Raw genomic sequence first — 18,347 nt, 5'->3', positions numbered from 1 at the left:
GCCCTTTTGGAGTAATACGAACTGTTTTGACATGTAAACCACTTAAAGGCGAGCTGAGCGAGCTGAGCTTTTGTAAGGGAAGCATTCTTAATGTGATTTGTAGTGTTAAATTGTTTTGAGATTTGAAGTATATTTGAAGTAGAACTCACCAATGCCTTTGCTTTTTTGAATAGACTTGAGTTGGAATGAAATAAAATTAAACTGTATTAAATTGTCTTATCTTTATAATTTCAGTGGCCGAACTGGAAAAATTCGAGTGCAGTCCCTGAAAATTGGCTTGATGTCTCTTTCTAAGGGTCTTCTGGAAGAGAAGTACAGATGTAAGGAAGAATGTGTTTTATAAAATGCTTACTTTATATAATTAAGTCATGTACAATAACAACATACATTGTAGCAAAAGTTGTAGTAAAACATTTCTCATGACTGTAGCAAGACAATTTTCTTGTGAATAAGTAAAAGTAGAACTGTTGTTTTCATTATCATCAGTGACAATGGAGAAAGTAGGATTTATATCCTGACTGGAAAGTATTGATGTCAATTACACATCGTCATAATGCACAGTATTGCGCTCCCCAAAAGCAAAGGAAAATGTAGTCATGTGGAAGCTGGAGAAGTATTCTGTTTGGCTGATTCTGTTCTTTTTTTTTGTGTGTGTGTGTGTATGTTTTGTTTAGGGAAAAATCAAGCATGTCAATGTTGATTGGAATGGATTGATATGTCTGATAAAGCAAGGAAATACATCAAAATCCAGCAGTTGTATTTTGTGGTCTATGAGAGAGATAATCTGAACTCTGAAAATAGTTTTCCAGTATATATGCTTCCTGCCAGAATTGTACAATGAAAGTTTAAATTACGTTGGCTTAAGTAATCTCACAAGCTTGAGAAATATTGAGTAGTATAAAAATATTTCACAGAAATAATTGCGGAAGCGGAAGAGAATTGAGTAACTTTGTGGCAAAACCCCCTGACAAATACAGAACAAGAGATTAAGCACTATATAAGAGCATCCTAGGTGATGGACATTTTTATATTAATGCACATCATCTTAAAATTGCTATTCTTTGCAGTAGTTCCTTGACACATTTCAGAAACACATGTAAAATGTATAGAGACTGTATTTGCTGTGTACCATGGGAGCTCTGCAACAATTTCTGCTTTCCGTAGAAGCATTTGTAGGTAATCTTGTAATGTTGGTTATTAACATTGAGCAAAAGTACAGGTATCTTATACATTAGGGCATATTTTGGCATCTGAACTTGAGCCTGTACTAAGACTTTGGGTATTTTAGTTTCCTTACGTCATTTGACATGTCTGTGAATTAGTCCATAACTAAAAGAGCTTGGCAGACATATCTTTGTTCAGTAATGACAAATCAGGAGGTAATCTGCCATTCGGTGTGAAATAAAAAGCTTTTATAAAGTGTAGGAGTTAGTTAGGCTGTGGATAACAGAATGATAACCCTACCAAAAGATGGTTTAAAAAAACCCAAAACCTGGGAATAAACTCACATTAAATTGCGATCAGTAATGAATTAATATACTTACAGTTACCAAATACAGGCATTGAAAAGCAGAATGAGGAAATGACTAGGTCGGATTAATTTTTGTGTTGTTTGTGTATAGCAGTAAAATAAGAATGGTACCTGATGGTGGCTGCAGATTTGCATAATCTGTGTTAACAGGTTGGGCTTTTTCCTGAAGATTGCTGTGAAAAGTCCTAAAAAATTAGTACGGAAAAAGTCTTGGGTGACTTTTGTACCAAGTGATCATAACTTCAACCTGAAATACATCTGAAATTGAAATAGTTGCTTGGCTTCTCAAAGCAGAGAATTGATAGTCAGATAATGCATCCTTTTTTTTGTTGTTGTTACTACTGTTCTCATCAGTGGGCCAGGCTTTGATATATTTATTGTTCTTACAAACCATAAAATTGTCACAAAACAAAATTCTTCAGTTTGAAAGAAATTCTGCTGAAGGAGGAAGGAAGCGATGGTGTCAGGTACTGGTTGTTGGCCTGCGGTGGCTGTGCAGTCAGCATTTTGGGGTCCTCTGGCACCAGCTGTGTCACAGACTGATCTTTGGTGCGAGCTGTCTTGCTTGTTTTGATTTTGTCACACCCTGCTAATCATCTACTGCTGAGAGAAATTTTGTCGTATCTGTTGAGCTTTCAGATCCTCAGGTGAAAAACATAATGGAAATGCCAAGTATTTTCAAGAAAATAAGTCACTTGGAAGGAAGAGCAGTACCCCCAAACATGGGTTCTTAATACAAATTACCTGCCTTCTGATTTTTCCCTTTCTCAGACCAGCTCCTGACATTTACTTCTCCTTTTGGCTATATTTCTTCTAAGCATTTCTGAAGCGTTGTCACTCCCAGGCTTCTCTGAGCACGGCCGTCATCCTACGGTTGCAGTTGGAGCCCTTAGTAGAGCACGGACCATGCCCTAACTGTTGTAGTCTTAGAGAGGCAAACTCTTAGCAGAGTAGTTGGTAGTAAAACGTGCAAGTTTCTTGTTTTAAAAACATTTGGATGAACCCTTCAATCTTTTGTAAAATGCTTCACCAGACTGTCTGCTCAAGTGTTTTCTACCTCAGCCTTCCCAGAGACCAGTCTTTTGGGGATTAACTTGAAGAAACATAATTTCTGGGCTGCTGAGACATTGGGTTTATGAAATAATGTGGTAAACTGACAGGAGTTGATAATTTCAGTTTACCAGTATAATTCACCTTCATCTTTCTCTCTTACCTTTTTGGGGAAATCAAGCTTTTGTTCTTTTTTCTTTCTTTAATGTGAAGCCTTTTTTTTTTTTGGTTAACTGTACATTCATTTTCAGTATAGGTAGGATCTTTTCACTTGACATGTTTTTTAACTATGTTTTGCCAGAGACATTTCTGTGATTTTTTTTTTTTTTTTTAAATTTAATTAAGCTTCTTTTTAGGCTGCTATACTTCAGGGTTGACATGAGAATGAACCTTTAATTAAAAAAAGTCCCAATTACTTTAGAAGAAACATTGAAGCCTCAATTAAAGAATGCCTATTCTTGAAAACATTTAAAGACATGCCTAACTTCAAGCCTGGATGCTCGTGTGTATAAAAATGGACCTGCAAATGTAATTGAGTTGCTGTGAGCTGGTTACATCCAGGCTTGTAGGGCAAATAGTCCAGGGCCTCTTTTTGTTGGTGAGGCCAATGACCTAGCCTGACTGTATCTGTGTTATGCTCTCCTTTCTCCCCAAAACAGGGGAGGCCACATGTGAGCTACCTATTGGAAATGATCCCTGACGCTACCTAACTCTCATATCATTCCTGGCTATTTTGGGGGCGAGAGTCAGTCAAGTTTGATCAAAAGCATGATGGATACTTTTAGCAGCTTAGTGATACAGACGACAGTATTACAGTGCTTGGGCTTAGACCCTGATGCGCTGCTCAGTTCGCGGGTATAGAAGTAGCCTTAAAAAATGGAAAAGGAAAAAAAAAAAAAAGGATGCACATGACAAAAGATAATAGTAGCTTAGTTCCAAAATACTCTGAACACAATAAACAAAACACTGCTCCTTTTTACCACTAGTTGTTCATACATTATTACAGGACTTCTGGATACTGTGGAAAAATGGAACGTTTTTAACCACTCAATTTTAGTGTCCCAAATGTTCTTGGAAAGTAAATTTCAATCATATCAGCAAGTGTTTGCAACAGTAAAAATTATAATTTGCATGTGTGATTATTCCAAGCAGGTTTTATGCCTAGCCATGTAATCAGGAGACAAACCATGTTTCAAAAGTATGGATTTCCTGAGGGACAACAGGAATTTTATCTTCCCTCCTTTTTCTTCATTTTTAGAGGTTGAGAAAGCTTATAGCACTTTGTAATAACTGGAAGCACATTTGCATGCATTTTGCTCTTACCTGGGCTCATTTTTAACAGAGAAATCCTAGACTTGCAGCAGAAGCAGAAAACACACATGGAGTTTTATTTACTGTGTAGATTTGTGGGTTTTGGGTCATATTATTTAATGCATAAAAACTGTAGGATTTGAGGTGAAAAAGAAGGGCTACTTGAAAAATCTCAACTGTGAAGCGGTTCAGTTTTCAAGTGATGTACAACATCCTTGGAATGAGGTTTTTTTTTTTAATGTTACGTTTATGTTGTTAATTTTCAAACCATTTGGAACTAACATTGTGATACTTTTTAAAAAAAAAAGGGGGAAGAAAAAAGCATGTGCATCCTGTTTGTAACAATGCACATGAACAAATGATGGCACATTTTCCATTTTGCATATTTTTAATTATATTTCAGTGTAACTATGGAGTCTTTGTCACTAGATTCCTTGGAGCTGCTTGGATGGTTCAGGTTTGACAGGTTTGTGATTTGATGTCTTGGCAACTTCAGCAAAAGACATAAAATGTGTGTCGTGGACGTCATCCTACTATCTATCTTATTACCATTTTGGTAGGAATTGAGTAAACTTTTCAACATTTTCAAGTATCCCTTTCTATACCAGCCAGTAAGTAAATTTTTTCAGATTGTCCACCTAAGTTGCACTTTGAGTCCCGCTGGCTGTCATCCTTGAAATACTAGTGTGAGGCTGAATTGAATTTAAGATTAACAGATTTTTTTGTTGTTGTTGTTGTTTCTGGTTTTTTCCTATAGCTCAGATCTGAATAATCTTTTCTTTCGCTTCCCCAATCATTCTTCTTGTCCTTTTGGTAGAGTCCCTTTTACAGTTTAGTCCTTATATCAATGTATTTTATGTATAAACTCATATAATATGTATGTAAGTATTTGCCAAGAAAAAAGTATGACCAGACTTTCTGAAGCACGCTGACAAAGCTTGACAGTTGCTCCAAATGAAGGGCAAAACAATTTACAGGGTGTAATAAAAGAGTTTCTCTTGAGTGTTTCTGAACAAAGCTTGTCTGTTCCTCAATCAGAAGTGCAGTCAGACTGAATTTTCAAATTTCATTTATTTCTAGTCTATTAATGGTTGTTCTGGTAGAAAACATGAAAAGTAGAGGAATAGTATAAATGGATTTTTTTTCTCTTCTAAGATTACTTGGAGTTTTAATCCAAGCTGGCCACTGTGAGTGCAAAAGGAGAATGTAAAAGCCAACTGGAATGAACACAAAGAATTCACTTCCATTTCTTTTGTAATTTATACCAATCACAGAATTTAAAAATGCTCCTAAGATAAACTCAGCGTTTAAGATATTTTCAGAAGAGATTAATCTTGTGACTAAATATTAATATACACAGCTACAGAGTTCATAAATCAAGGATTGTTGGCAGAAACATGTTAAAAATTTTGGTTGAAAGTTTTAACAATTAAAAATGTCCAATCAAAGAAATGTGTAAAGAAAGCGCTTAAGAAACATTATCTGTACTGCAGACAGGCCTATTAATTCAATGCTTTACTGTGACTTTTAAGTAGGTACAAGCAATATCTTTCTTCCCAGTACGTGTCTGTATCTGGAACAATTTTCTTGATCCTTTCAGCCTCAATTTTTTCTGTCGTTACAGTCATCCCAGAACGTCCGCTTATACTGCAGGGCTTGACACCTACCTTAGGAAAAGGGAATCAGTAAAGGGAAAATATGTGGAAGCAGACATGGTTATCCAGGAAGCAAATGTGATTAATGTTAAGCACGAGTTGTCTTGCTGGCTGCTGCTCTTGCTTTAAGCTATTTCACATGGCCAGCTGTGACTTGTGGTAATTTCTAGTCTCGGTTCAGAGCAAATGTGTTCTGTCCCCAACCAACCAAAGAATGGCATAGATTTTAGCACAAGATATGGATTTCTGAAATATTATTTCCTTCTTCCCTAGTAATAACATAGAAAACTTAGTAAATATTCGGGGGACAATGTGGTAGTGATGGATTAGAACAAAAAACTGTTCTGATTTTGTGATGTCTCTTTTGTTTTGTCACACAGCTGCTCCTAGGTAAAACAGGAGCTGCAATGTACAGTTTTGTCAAGAGATGCCATAAGAAGCTGTATAGTTTCATTCATTTGACCTTATTTGTCTCATTTGTATGGTTACAGATCAAGAAAACGTAGTCAAAGTAATCAAGATTAGATGAGGGTAAACTATTGTAAATGGGACAGTGGCCATCTGTAACCACATCTGGATTACAAAAGTTATAAAGCTTGAGCTGCCGCATGACTGAATAAAAGGGGTTGTGCATGGAAATGAGCCGGTGCCTCTTGTCGGTGTTGCAGATCTCTTCAAGGAAGTGGCAGGCCCCACAGAAATGTGCGACCAGAGGCAGCTGGGCCTGCTGCTTCACGACGCTATCCAGATCCCGCGGCAGCTTGGGGAGGTGGCAGCCTTCGGTGGCAGCAACATTGAACCCAGCGTGCGCAGCTGCTTCCAACAGGTAAGATAACAAAGACCTTCATGTGAAAAAAACCTTCTCTCTGAGGTCGTAAGATTCACTTTTACACGGTGTAAGAAGAAGAGGGGAATTTAAAAACATCCATTGAGTTTTTGAACAGAAATGAATATGCTCCTGCAATTAAATGTGGGAAGTTATTGTGAAAATGCAGCTGTAAAAAATGGTTTATGGTTTAGGAGAGGATCAAACAAATTACTTTTTAGCAAAAAGAATATATAAATCTTCGTGGGTTTGGCAATATTGGCTGCTCTAAAAGCTGTTAAAAAAATCTTGTAGCAGCCAATTATCTTGCTTTGCGTCGTTCAAAGCAACCTGATACTGTGAGAACAACGTGCTTTTCTCTGCTGGAACAAGTCATGATCTCAACAGAACAAGAGAATGATGTTGATAGTAGCTTTTGACCTTGTGCATCAGGAAATTATTTAGCATTATTTTGCTGACAAAAGAGCTTGCAGTTGCACGAAACGTCAAGCATAGTCATTTATATATCGTGAGCCTTTATGCAACAGATCAGAACGTGGAATAAAGCTGTCTTACAGCCTGCTGTTCAGCTCCACAGTACATGCAGGGGGTTAATGAGGCTGCAAGGAGCGTCTGTCTGCTTAAAGAAGATGAGAATTAAAAAAAGGATGTTGTAATGGAACACAACTTAACTCAGACTTTGTCAAGGATGTCTAAGGCTCCGACTGTTTGCTAGTGATAACTATACTGCTTGAGTGTATCATTTCTGTGAAAGTGGCTGCTTTGCGCATTGTCAGAAATTATATATGGATTAAAAATTCACTGTGGCATATATAAAACTACTGACTTTAATATTTCTGATTTTATTGGATCAAACATTAAATGTTATAGTGAACTTTTAGAGCATTTTTCTTTTACCATTCTTTCACAGACATTTCTATATTTTCATCCAGTGCTTTGAAAAATTCAGTTGTGTTAGCTTTTTTCAGAACTATTAGATTCATTTCTGGACTCTGAGATGATTGGAATTGGAAGAGTGTCCAGATCGTGAATAATTTGGTAGATACTTATGGAAGTTGGTTTGACCAATTAACCATGTAAAATTTCCCCTGAGGTTTTAACATTGCTGCTTCAGACAATAAGGGATGGTGCTTGACGTATCTGTCACTGGCCCCGAGTGGTTCAAGTCATGCTGAAATAAATTATTCATTTGTTAGTAGCAGATTTTTTCTGTCACAGAGGAATGATCTTTATGTCCCTCAAGGATCTGCCCCATCTCCCATGCTGTTCAATTATGGGTGAGGGGTACTAGCAAGGTGGTGTTTAAGTACTTCATGTGATATGATTATACTGATGATGAGGTTGCATCTCCTGTCTCACATGAATAGCTCAAGTTCAGTCCCTGGTCATTAAGAGAGCATGGAGGAAGTGTGCAGCTGCCTGACAGTTATCTCAGCCTAGTGAAAAAAGTATTTTGCTGGTAGGGAAAGCATGTTATTCTTTTTTTCATGCTGCTCCCCCTTACTGGCAAAAATCGACTTGGACTGTGAATAGGTTAAGAAGCCTGGTGTTGCTTCTTGTCATGTGTTACCATTTAAGAATAACTTTCGTTTTAAGTTGTCTTCTGTCACTTCCAGTGAGCTCAGAAAGATGACCTCTGTTCTTACTGCTGACAAAGTTGATGAATATAGTACCTTTACAGCTAGGCTTCTCTGGTGGTTACAACTTAAAGACAATGTGGAAGCATGTTTGCTTCTTAAAACAATCATACTAATACTTTAGCTCTGCTGTATTCTTGCAGTGATTGCCTATAAGTGGCAGATTTCTTTCTCTCTCATTATTTATTTATTTACCTGTTTATTTATTTGTGTGTTTGTTTAATGTGCTGACTTGAAAGAATACCATGGGTTCAGAATACAGTAAAAAAAATTGCATGAGTCTCATGGCAATTAGTAGACACACGCAAGCACTACTGATTTTGAGCGGTCTTGCATCGATCTTAGTTCAAAAGACAACCATGTCTTTAGTGTGTCTGAACTGCAGAACGCTTCCCTTTCATGCTCCCTTACTTCTTTCTCAAGTCCGTTCAGTTCAAAGATGGCTTTACTGTGGACTCCATTACTCCTTTACTATGTCCTCTGTCTTTGTTACCATCTGTCTCCTCTATCACAGCTGTTTCGTCCTCTGTGTTCTTACTGACTAACTTGTTTCCTTTATTTGCATTTTAATCGAGGTTGTTTCTTGTATCCTGTAACTGGTTGTACATTAACCTGGCATGGGAAGGATTGACGCAGGTTATTTTTTTTAAATTGAATTCTAAGGAAAATCTGCTTCTGTCTGTGTAGTTTTTGTTTGTTTTTTTCATTTGGATGTGGGTTTTTTTTCTCTCCACAGAACAACAACAAGCCAGAAATAACTGTAAAGCAATTTATAGATTGGATGCGCTTAGAGCCACAGTCTATGGTATGGCTACCAGTTCTACACCGCGTGGCAGCTGCAGAAACAGCAAAACATCAGGCCAAGTGCAACATCTGTAAAGAATGTCCAATTGTTGGTTTTAGGTAAGAGAAGGGGAGTTGCGTGCTCGGTTTCTCTGAAAATATCCACGCTTTTAAGTCTTCCAACAAGTACAGTTCTTTCTGTTTGTTTTTCCACCATTTTCCTGCTTTAAGATGGGATCTGCCTACCCATGGTGAGGCCACAGTGTGGCCTGAGCCAGTGCATTTCTGGCTCCCGCAGTACCGCTGTTAGACATCCAGTGGTCCTGTGACTGACAGGTGGGCAGGGCAGGCTGTCACAGGGATTTGGCATCGGTGGATCCAAGAGGTAGCAAATGAAGTATAAATGCACCCCATGTGTTCTGTAAGCACAAGACCAAAAGGAGCTGATCAGTAAGAAGACAAGTGGGCTGGCTGGCTGCTCTCCAGCCCAAGGCTTGGGAAACTAACTCATGCCAGGCAATATTAAACAGCCTTCAACAGCAGTCTCTTTCCTTGCTTTGCACCAACGTTGATGTGTTACTGTGAGGAGAGTTGCACAGTTCCTGTCTAAAGCCAGGAATGTAATCTAACTTTCGTCTGTTCGAAGGAAGCTGTGAATTCTAAAAGAAAAGATGACGCCAGCGATGTTCTCCATGTCATCCTCCTACACTATATGATTTTACTATGAATTATCATCATGGGGCATGAGGTAGTTGGTACCCTTAGTGAGTACTGTTACAACTAACATGCAGTTGTGAATTGATTGCTCCAGCATATAAAATTATTTAAAAAAAAAAAGTAGGGACTAGAGCTAAACGTAACTGGCTTTTTCCTCTGCTGTGGTTGTGAAGTTGAGTGTATTATTTAGGAACGATATAGGGCAGTCTTTCTTGTAAGTGATTCTAAGACTTTTCTTTAGGTATCTAGGCAGATGAGTAATTTTTGTTCCCCCTGCTTTCTGTTTCTCCTTCTTTCTGTTGTTTTAAAGGATAATAATATGAATCCTGAGGTCAGATTCATCTCACCTAGCTTTAGGCATGCTGGCTTTAGTCAATCTTATAAGATTGAGCTAGCAACCCTCTTCTTTTACTATAAATATACATATGTGAGTACTGCCAAAAGTAATTAATCTGATCAAACTTAATGCTTGAGGGGAGCGTAGGGTGACAAAGCTCCAGCTCAGATATCTTTTTGATGCCTAAGTTGGGGCTGATGAATCTTGTCTGTACTGAAATATTTTTGTGTGGAGAAGGAGGGCATAGAGAGAGAAACTAAGAGAAAGGGAGGAAAAGAGTGGCTTATTCTAAATGATTTCTACAATGAACACGAAAAGCATCTAACATCTTAGCAGAAGGTAGATGTGGCCGTTTAATACACAGGCTCTGAGTAAAGATTATAAACAGTTGCATCAGCATCCTTAAAAGCGAACCTTTATATTTATAGACACATATTGTCTTGCAAAACAAAACATAAAACTCAGCAGGGGAAAAATGTGGATTGGTACTGAAAACTGCTCTCAGGAAGCAATTTAATTTAAACTTTAACTATTCAGTGGCTATGCCATTTGGCTCAGTTAGCTCATTTTAGTTTCATACAAATGATATAACCTCATTCAGTCAGAACAACCATACTATAAAAAACAGTGGGCAGAATCTGGAATTGAATTGTTGCTTTAGTCAGCTTTAGTTTTTTTAAAAAAAAAAATTGTGTTCCTGGTGGCTACATTTAATACAAGGGATACTGTATAAGGTTGTTACCTTGTTTATACATATACATGCTCTTAAAAATAAAAGTAAATAAATCAATGTAATTTTTGAACTTAATTTTATATTATTTTTATAATTCATGAATTCTCAAGAGTTTTATTTTCTGAAACGTGTTTAGAATTTCTGAGCATCAAAAGGATGTAAAAACATTTATGCTAACTGGTAAATATAAAAACATATAAAAGTAAACCAGTCTGGTTTATAAATGTTTTTTCTGGGTGTTGTGGTTTAACCTGGCAGCAGCCAAATACCACGCAGCTGCTCACTCACTCCCCCCACCCCCAGCAGGACGGGGAGAGAATCGGAAGGGTAAAAGTGAGAAAAACTCGTGGGTTGAGATAAAAACAGTTTAATAGGGAAAGCAAAAGCCGCGCACGCAAGCAAAGCAAACCAAGGAATTCATTCACCACTTCCCATCGGCGGGCAGGTGTTCAGCCATCGCCAGGAAAGCAGGGCTCCATCACGCGTAACGGTTACTTGGGAAGACAAACGCCATCACTCCGAACGCCCCCCCCTTCCTTCTTCACCCAGCCTTATATGCTGAGCCCGACGTCATATGGTATGGAATAGCCCATTGGCCAGCTGGGCCAGCCGCCCTGGCCACACTCCCTCCCAGCCTCCTGCACACCTGGCAGGGCATGGGAAGATGAAAAGTCCTTGACTAGCGTAAACAATACCTAGCAACAACCAAAACATCAGCGTGTCATCAACCTTATTCTCGCACTACATCCAAAACACAGCACTATACCAGTTAATAGGAAGAAAATCAACTCCATCCCAGCCAAAACCAGGACACTGGGATACCATCTGAGTATTGAATGTGAAGCTGAAGCCTGTAAGATTTTCTGCTTCAAAGCAACTTGGGCAATAGATGATTGACATTGGCTCTCTATATGGCTATAGGAGGCAGGAATTTCTTTTAAATACTCAGTGAGGTGACCTGTGTAGTGTAGGAGGGTTGCGTGAAGTGGGCTAAGAGGGCTGCGGGTTTCCTGTGTCCCGTGCAGCTGCTGCAGTGGCACCGGTGCCCCTGGGCTGCAGCTGTGGCGAGTGTTGGCCGTGCCATGTCCCGGTCGTGCATACCCGTGCACTTCGAGGTGCTTTCTAAGCTAATCCCAGCAAACTCACTATGTCCTTGTGTTGCTGCTGCTGAAAAGCAGATGACACCATTTCAGAGAATAATTTGCCTTGTGAGGCTTAATAACAAGTAAATATTAGAAGTAAACCTAGGAAGCTCTAATCACTTTTCTTAATGTCCCCATAGGTACCGGAGTTTAAAACACTTCAACTATGATGTCTGTCAGAGCTGTTTCTTTTCTGGCCGTACAGCAAAGGGGCATAAATTGCATTACCCAATGGTGGAGTATTGTATACCTGTGAGTACCAATTTACTGACCATTCCTAAGGCATTGTTTTTGCACTATTTGAGGTCAAAATTTTTTTCATGGTCTTTTGTCACCTAGATATTTTGCCAGGATTTCTTTTCATATCTTCAGTAGGGCCTGTCTTCCCACCTTTCTGTTTGAAAGTCATCAGGGACTTCGCTATTGCTGCTGATTTTATGTGGGCAGTGTTTGGATTCTGTAGAAATGAGTAAAGTATCCACCTCTGAGAAGAGAAGAACTTCACTATTGTTTTGTAAAAACAAAGCTGGAAAATTAAATATAATTGCAGTACTTGCATACGTGCCCATGTACACACATGCACACACACTATAAGGGTGAGAAAATGTCAGAGTAAAGGGACTCACTTTACTATTGCTATACCATAATAAAGAATATTTAATATTCTAGTAATGCACTTTAATATTTTTAAAGGTGTGTGATCTTTGCTTCCAGGTCCAACATTTTTCTTGCATCATGAAAACATGGTTGGAAATACATTGTGTTTTACTCCCCTGAGTAATTACTGTTTTACTGGGATATTTAAAAATTGGTGTGTAGCTGAAAAAAAACACCAAACCCAGAATTGATAGTTTCTAACAAAAAATGGTGTGAGAGGTTTGCCTGTATTAGCTAATAAAAATTAATTTTACAACACAATATTTTCCTAATGAAATTTCAAAGGAATTTTCTAAGAAAGTTTCTAGGAGACTTTCTTAAATGGAGGAGTGGGTAACTTCCTTCATAAAATACCACTTCCACTTTTTTTTATTTTGATAGTTGTTTACATCTTTAAGAATTTTAACTCAGTCACAAATAAATTAATGGGATAATCGGTATGTAATTTAAATAACAGTGGTGAAAGGTCTGTATGCTCAGAAAAACGTATTCAGACCAGAATGTAACGAGCTGAAGAAATAGAGCTGATTTCCAATAGTGTTACAAGATTCTGTGGGTTCTTCTGCTAGGAAAAAAATCATTGTGTTATTTGACTGTCCTTGGCTGTAGTTGTTGGGCTTATTATCAGTGTTTTCCCACTCTTTTTCATCCAATGCGTCTTCCGTAACATAATTCTATTAAGTAGTATTTTCACTTCATTACGATTAGAAGAAACCATGAGTTATGTTAATTTATTTTCATTAATTCTATAACCTAATGTTAGGATTTGATTGATAAATTGGCATGCCGGGCTACATTCTGAAGAATTTTTTTACAGTAGATTGCAGCTTTGTTGTTTTTCAGCCAGTTCTAATGTTTGTTATATTCTGTCACTGGTTTTTTCCTTCTGCCTCCTCTTTTCCCTTCTCACGTTCTTGAGACACTTATTGGCTGTTTAAGGGCTATGTTTTGAAATTACAACAGATACTTAGAGGGGGGAAAATGTTGCATATACAAAATACGCAATTTTATGTAACGATGGATGTGTTTCTGGTGCAAAAAGAATATAGTTTTAAAGCAATATTAAGTGCAAAATAAGGTAACCCAAGGCAAAAATCTCTTCTTTCCATGAAATAGGGGAGAAATGGGGTGAATCCAGTATGGGATAAGGGGAATAAGATGACATTCTTGATTAAAGGGAGTGAAAGAAGGCAAGTGTATAGGAGGTAAAGGAAGGAAATTGGATCAGTTTAAAGTAGAGCAGAATAAAAGAGCTGGCATATAATTTGGTGACACATAAAATTAGAGGTCCCCCATTAATCTGGAAGCTGAATATGGGGGTTGCAATTTTTCTTGGGTCTTCCTGTAAGTACACTCTGCTAGCTCCATTTCTGTAAGAAGAAATGACCCATTGTATGAACAGACTTATTATATGCCTGTTTGACTTCCATAGTCAGTACCTACATGCAATCCATTTTAACTAATCACATCTGAATTAGGTCAGGAATAAAGAATTGATTTCACAAAAAGAATCCAGTATTATTTATTATTACTATTTGTAATAATGCACTGTGTTTGGTGTGCTAATTTGTTGCTTATTTAATGCAGTATAATAGTCAACAATAGCAAAATTCTTTGCCATAAGTTAGTAGAATAGCTTATATGTTTAAATGGAATAATGCCCAAAAAATAGCATAAAGCTGGGTCTATGAAATAAAAAAAAAAAAAAAGAAAGTACCAAAGGCCAATGCATTATTCCTTAGAATCCATTATATTATGATACAGATACAGATACTCTTCCTATGCAGGCTGTCTATTTTTTCAACCTAATTCAAAGGCTGTTGATGTTAAAATGTTACTTTTGTGGCCAGTGTTGCAAAGCAGAGTACAAATACACATACTCATCAAACTACATTGATAAAATCTAGCTTCCCTTTCTTACTGTTAATGTATATTAATACGTTAATATCAAGAATACTAGCAATAATTAGGAAAAAAATGCTTCCCTGATTAATAAAGCTGGCATTTAGAACTGGAGCTTAGTTGCAGATGGAGGGAAGACCTTTTAATTTTCTTCAGGTAAGCAGTTCAGTTTAGGGTATGAAGGGATTTCTCAGAAGCTCACTTACTTCTACTTAAATTTAAAATAATTTGGAGAATGGCTTAAGGAATCTTTTTTTAAAATTAAATTTGCAAGAGGACAATTCTCCATTTTAATGAGTTTTGTGATATTTGCATCAGGTAAGAATTGCTTCGTAATTTCAGAATATGGCTATTCACACCAGATAGTTATGTGTAGTTATAGCATCCTAATCTGTAATGCCATTTAGCGTTCATCCTAGCTTGCAGTTTAGTTTTCTTGATGCTGGAAATGCAAAAATTCATGATAATGGCTTCGGTTATGTCTTTTTTTCTTTCATTCAGGATTTAGTGATGGGTGGGCTAGGGAACTGAAAACATTACTGTCTCTAAGTAGTAGAAATGAAAAGTTATTATAGTTGTTTTTTCACCTTTAAATAGTCTTTCTCTGAAAAGGTGGAGAAATAGGTTTTTTAATGTAGAATTTTACACAGAGATGTGTAAAAATTTTGTAAGATTTTCCTAGCATCTAATTCAGGAATATTCTTACATAATTACCTATATGATTTATTCTTAGCTTTTTTGGAGTGGAAATTCTCTCAGTAACGGTACCTGTGTTATATTAATGTGGCTTTCTGTACCAATGGGTCCTTTGAGTTTCAGATGGAAATAGTTACTGCATCAGTTTTCTTTCTCCAAACTGTTTCCACTTCGCAACCCCTATATCCCACAGTGAAACCTTAAAAGCAGCTTTTCTGAGGCAAGGTACAAATATCAAATCAGCAGTTCTGCAAATTTTCTTATTGCAAGTAGTCTTACTTCCTGACCTCAATGAAAGTGTAATCGATTTTTGTAGTTCTGTGCCACTATACTCACCTGGCACAGCTCCTTATTTTGGGAACTGTTTTTTTTGTAGCCTTTCTATACAAAATGATGGCAGCAAAGGTTAGCCTCTTCATCTTCCAGATGACCAGAATTTTATTTCTCTGAAAGAGCTCAGAACATGATAGGCAAGACATCAGAAATTATTGGTTGAATGATAATTCACCCTAGACCGAGATTTTTTTTCCAGGCACAATAAAGCTTATCTGCAGTAGTGCCTGTTAAGACTTCTCTAGATAACTCATCTGAAAATTTAATTGCTACTGACATCCCGGGAAGATACATTCCTGAACATTAAGCAACCTCAGTGTTTTATAAGCAACAAACTGACCTAAGTCAGTCAGTGATTTCATCTTGACATGCTTATCAATGCACCAGGCGTGACGCTTCACTGTTATCAAAATGGGATTGTTCTGTGGGGAAAATGAAAGAAAGCAGCAAGAATGGTTGAATCTGTCTCTTTCGCATGCAGAACATCGCTTCCAGCTGCGGAGTTGAGAGATTACTCTTTGCCTTGAGAAGAATAGCTGTCTGGTCAGGGTAGTCTTTGATACCTAGCAGCTGGGCAATGTGCTTTCCTCTAGGTCTCACTCTCACAGTTGTTCAGACAGCTGGCTTATGTGATCTGCTACCCTTTTGCAACTTAATTTGTTAAATTCTGAGGTAAGTTAGTTACTCTTGAAATTACGTCTTGATTTCATTGGAGTAAACAAAAATACGCGCTCAATTTATAATCAGTCTCTCCTCTTGCTGAGAAACTGCTATGAAATGCCCCTGTTTGAAAGTGGTCACAGAAGGGTAATCTTCACAATGTTACACAGTACAAACATCACATGGCAGTGACAGCCATAAATACAATTATACATTTAATAACCTAAATTTTGTGGTATCTTATTTCATGCCTCTATCAAGGGATGCAAGGTGCTTTTTAAAAGTGTGGGTGCTTTGTTGAATGGGAATGAATATATGCACTTAAACAAGTGTTAAAGTTATTGGTGAATTGCATTCTTAAGTGTCAATTTTTATTAAAATAATTAGAGGAATGAAGTATCTGTCTCTTTACCGCACATCCTACACTGGGGAATTTCCCAGCCTCCCAGTGTTACCTAGCTGACAGCTGCTTTAAGACGCAGCTATCATCACGTCTGCACATATTGTAGCTGTTACCATAAGTAGGTCTAAGAATTTTGTTTTCTATCAAGAACAGTCAGGCTCATGGTACAGATTCTGCCAAATGTTACAGATAAATAAAATGTCAAGAAATAAAAACATGGAGATGTAAAAAAGTTCTTTTTAAAACCACAAACCTTAAGATCTACTAAAGCATTTGAAGAGTACCAAACGGTATCAAATTCAGGTATCTCTACTAAGGCTTCTATTAAAGAATAAACTGACGTCCTTTTAAACAACATAGATGTTCTTTTATACTGTAAATTTTGCATCACTGAGTGTGTCTTATTATACAAAATGTATTTTCTTGGAACTTGCTTGATTTTAGTGTGTCTTGAATGTCTGTGTATATTTCACCAGCGTCCTCATAATGTCTGGCTGGGGTTAATGACAGTGTTCATTAGTGAGGTTCACACCTCTTCTGGGAATCAGTTTCTACGTGTATATTAGAACAGCTCTTTAGTTTTGTGTTAGACATAATATAAGAAATGTAATTAAGAGAATGATGATTTAGGTGCAGACTAGTCCTTTTACATAGGTAGGTGCAGTGAAAGGAATGGGAAATCGTTTGCGCTTTCATTATCACTTTATTATTTTTTCTTTGAAGAATAGTGAGAAATAAATATAAATAAATATATGTATATATTAGAAGTATTGTATATTATTTATTCACATATTATATGTTTTTATATATTTATGTTTATTTATTATGATTTTTATATTACATATTATTTAATTTAGACCTCTCCAACTGCTTTATTACATTCTCAGGTAGTACTTTTTCCCAACAAAGACTTGTTCTATTTCTAATATGTTAAAAAAATACACCAACTGGTTTTTTACCCTATATATGAAAACCATGTCTCAGCTTATTCTGTTTTCTCCACTGCTTTCCATGTAAATTCGTGTTGGTTTATAAGGAATTTTATCTTGGTTTAGTTTGTGACTTATGACTCCGTTTGTTTCTGGCTGGTATATTGAAGAGTGCTATGCCAGTTTGTCATTTGATACAGATTTTCTCTTTGAGACCTTCCGCAACAGATGTGTTTTAGTTATTTATGTGTGCCAGCCATGGATCTTAGTCATTCCTTTCTGAACTTTGTCTTGTTCTAAGAACTGAGATTTTAAGTCAAGTTTGAAAGCGTGGTCTTTTGGCTGAAGTTTTCAGGCAAAAAGGAAAGGATTTTTTTCTTTGCTTTTGAAGTAGTTCTGTAACTACGGTGGTACTTGTACTATTGACTTGTGTGCAAATAGTCAAGATGTCATGATGTAAGGAAGTGTACAAGCTACCTGTTGGTTTTAATTTAGTAGATAGATTCTACACAACAGTGCCTGGTTATTCTTTTTTGAAAGTAAAATAGCACATCTCTTTTGGCATGATTTTGGATTGGATTGTGTAGTGTGGTTATATGCAAAAATCATAGAAGAAGTACTTCTAGGAGTTGCATTTTAGTTGCGTGTAAATTAAAACAATTTTTCCAAATCTGCTCAAATTTCGCTGGTTAGTATTTATTGTCCTCAGTCAGTACACAGCCATGTTAATCTTTCCAAGGAACTGGGTCAGGCTGTCATACCAAATAAAGAACACAACAGAGGAAAGGTTTGGCAGCTCAGTAGACATTTATTTCTGCAATGTGTAGGTACTAAAACTTTCATTCCTTGGCCTTGGGACAGAGTTCCATCTGCTGGAGTTACTGTTGCGTGAGAACAAGCAGCCCTTTGGGCTGCCTCGTGTTCCTTGTTTGGATGATGCAGTGATTGGAGCAGATGCTTTCCGAGAATGATTTTCTGAGCTCTCCCTGAATTTACCTGTATTAAAATTCAGGGGTTCAAACACCTCTTAATGTCAGATTTGCTC

General features: G+C 37.2%; 1 protein-coding gene across 8 annotated transcripts in view; it reads left to right on the top strand.

Annotated features, from left to right (window-relative positions):
* The window catches only part of UTRN (utrophin), a 275,914-nt gene that overhangs the window by 225,755 nt on the left and 31,812 nt on the right, over positions 1-18,347 (top strand). For all 8 annotated transcript variants that reach the window (XM_075146239.1, XM_075146238.1, XM_075146237.1 and 5 more), the window contains 4 exons: positions 235-320; positions 6,216-6,373; positions 8,747-8,913; positions 11,863-11,974. In XM_075146239.1, coding sequence (XP_075002340.1) covers positions 235-320; positions 6,216-6,373; positions 8,747-8,913; positions 11,863-11,974 — 523 coding nt within the window. The remainder of the gene's footprint in view (positions 1-234; positions 321-6,215; positions 6,374-8,746; positions 8,914-11,862; positions 11,975-18,347) is intronic.

Source organism: Calonectris borealis, chromosome 3 (assembly GCF_964195595.1).
Source record: "Calonectris borealis chromosome 3, bCalBor7.hap1.2, whole genome shotgun sequence".
Lineage (NCBI taxonomy): Eukaryota > Metazoa > Chordata > Aves > Procellariiformes > Procellariidae > Calonectris > Calonectris borealis.
Note: the sequence above shows the minus strand (reverse complement) of the source record. Positions and strands in the feature narration are given on the sequence as shown.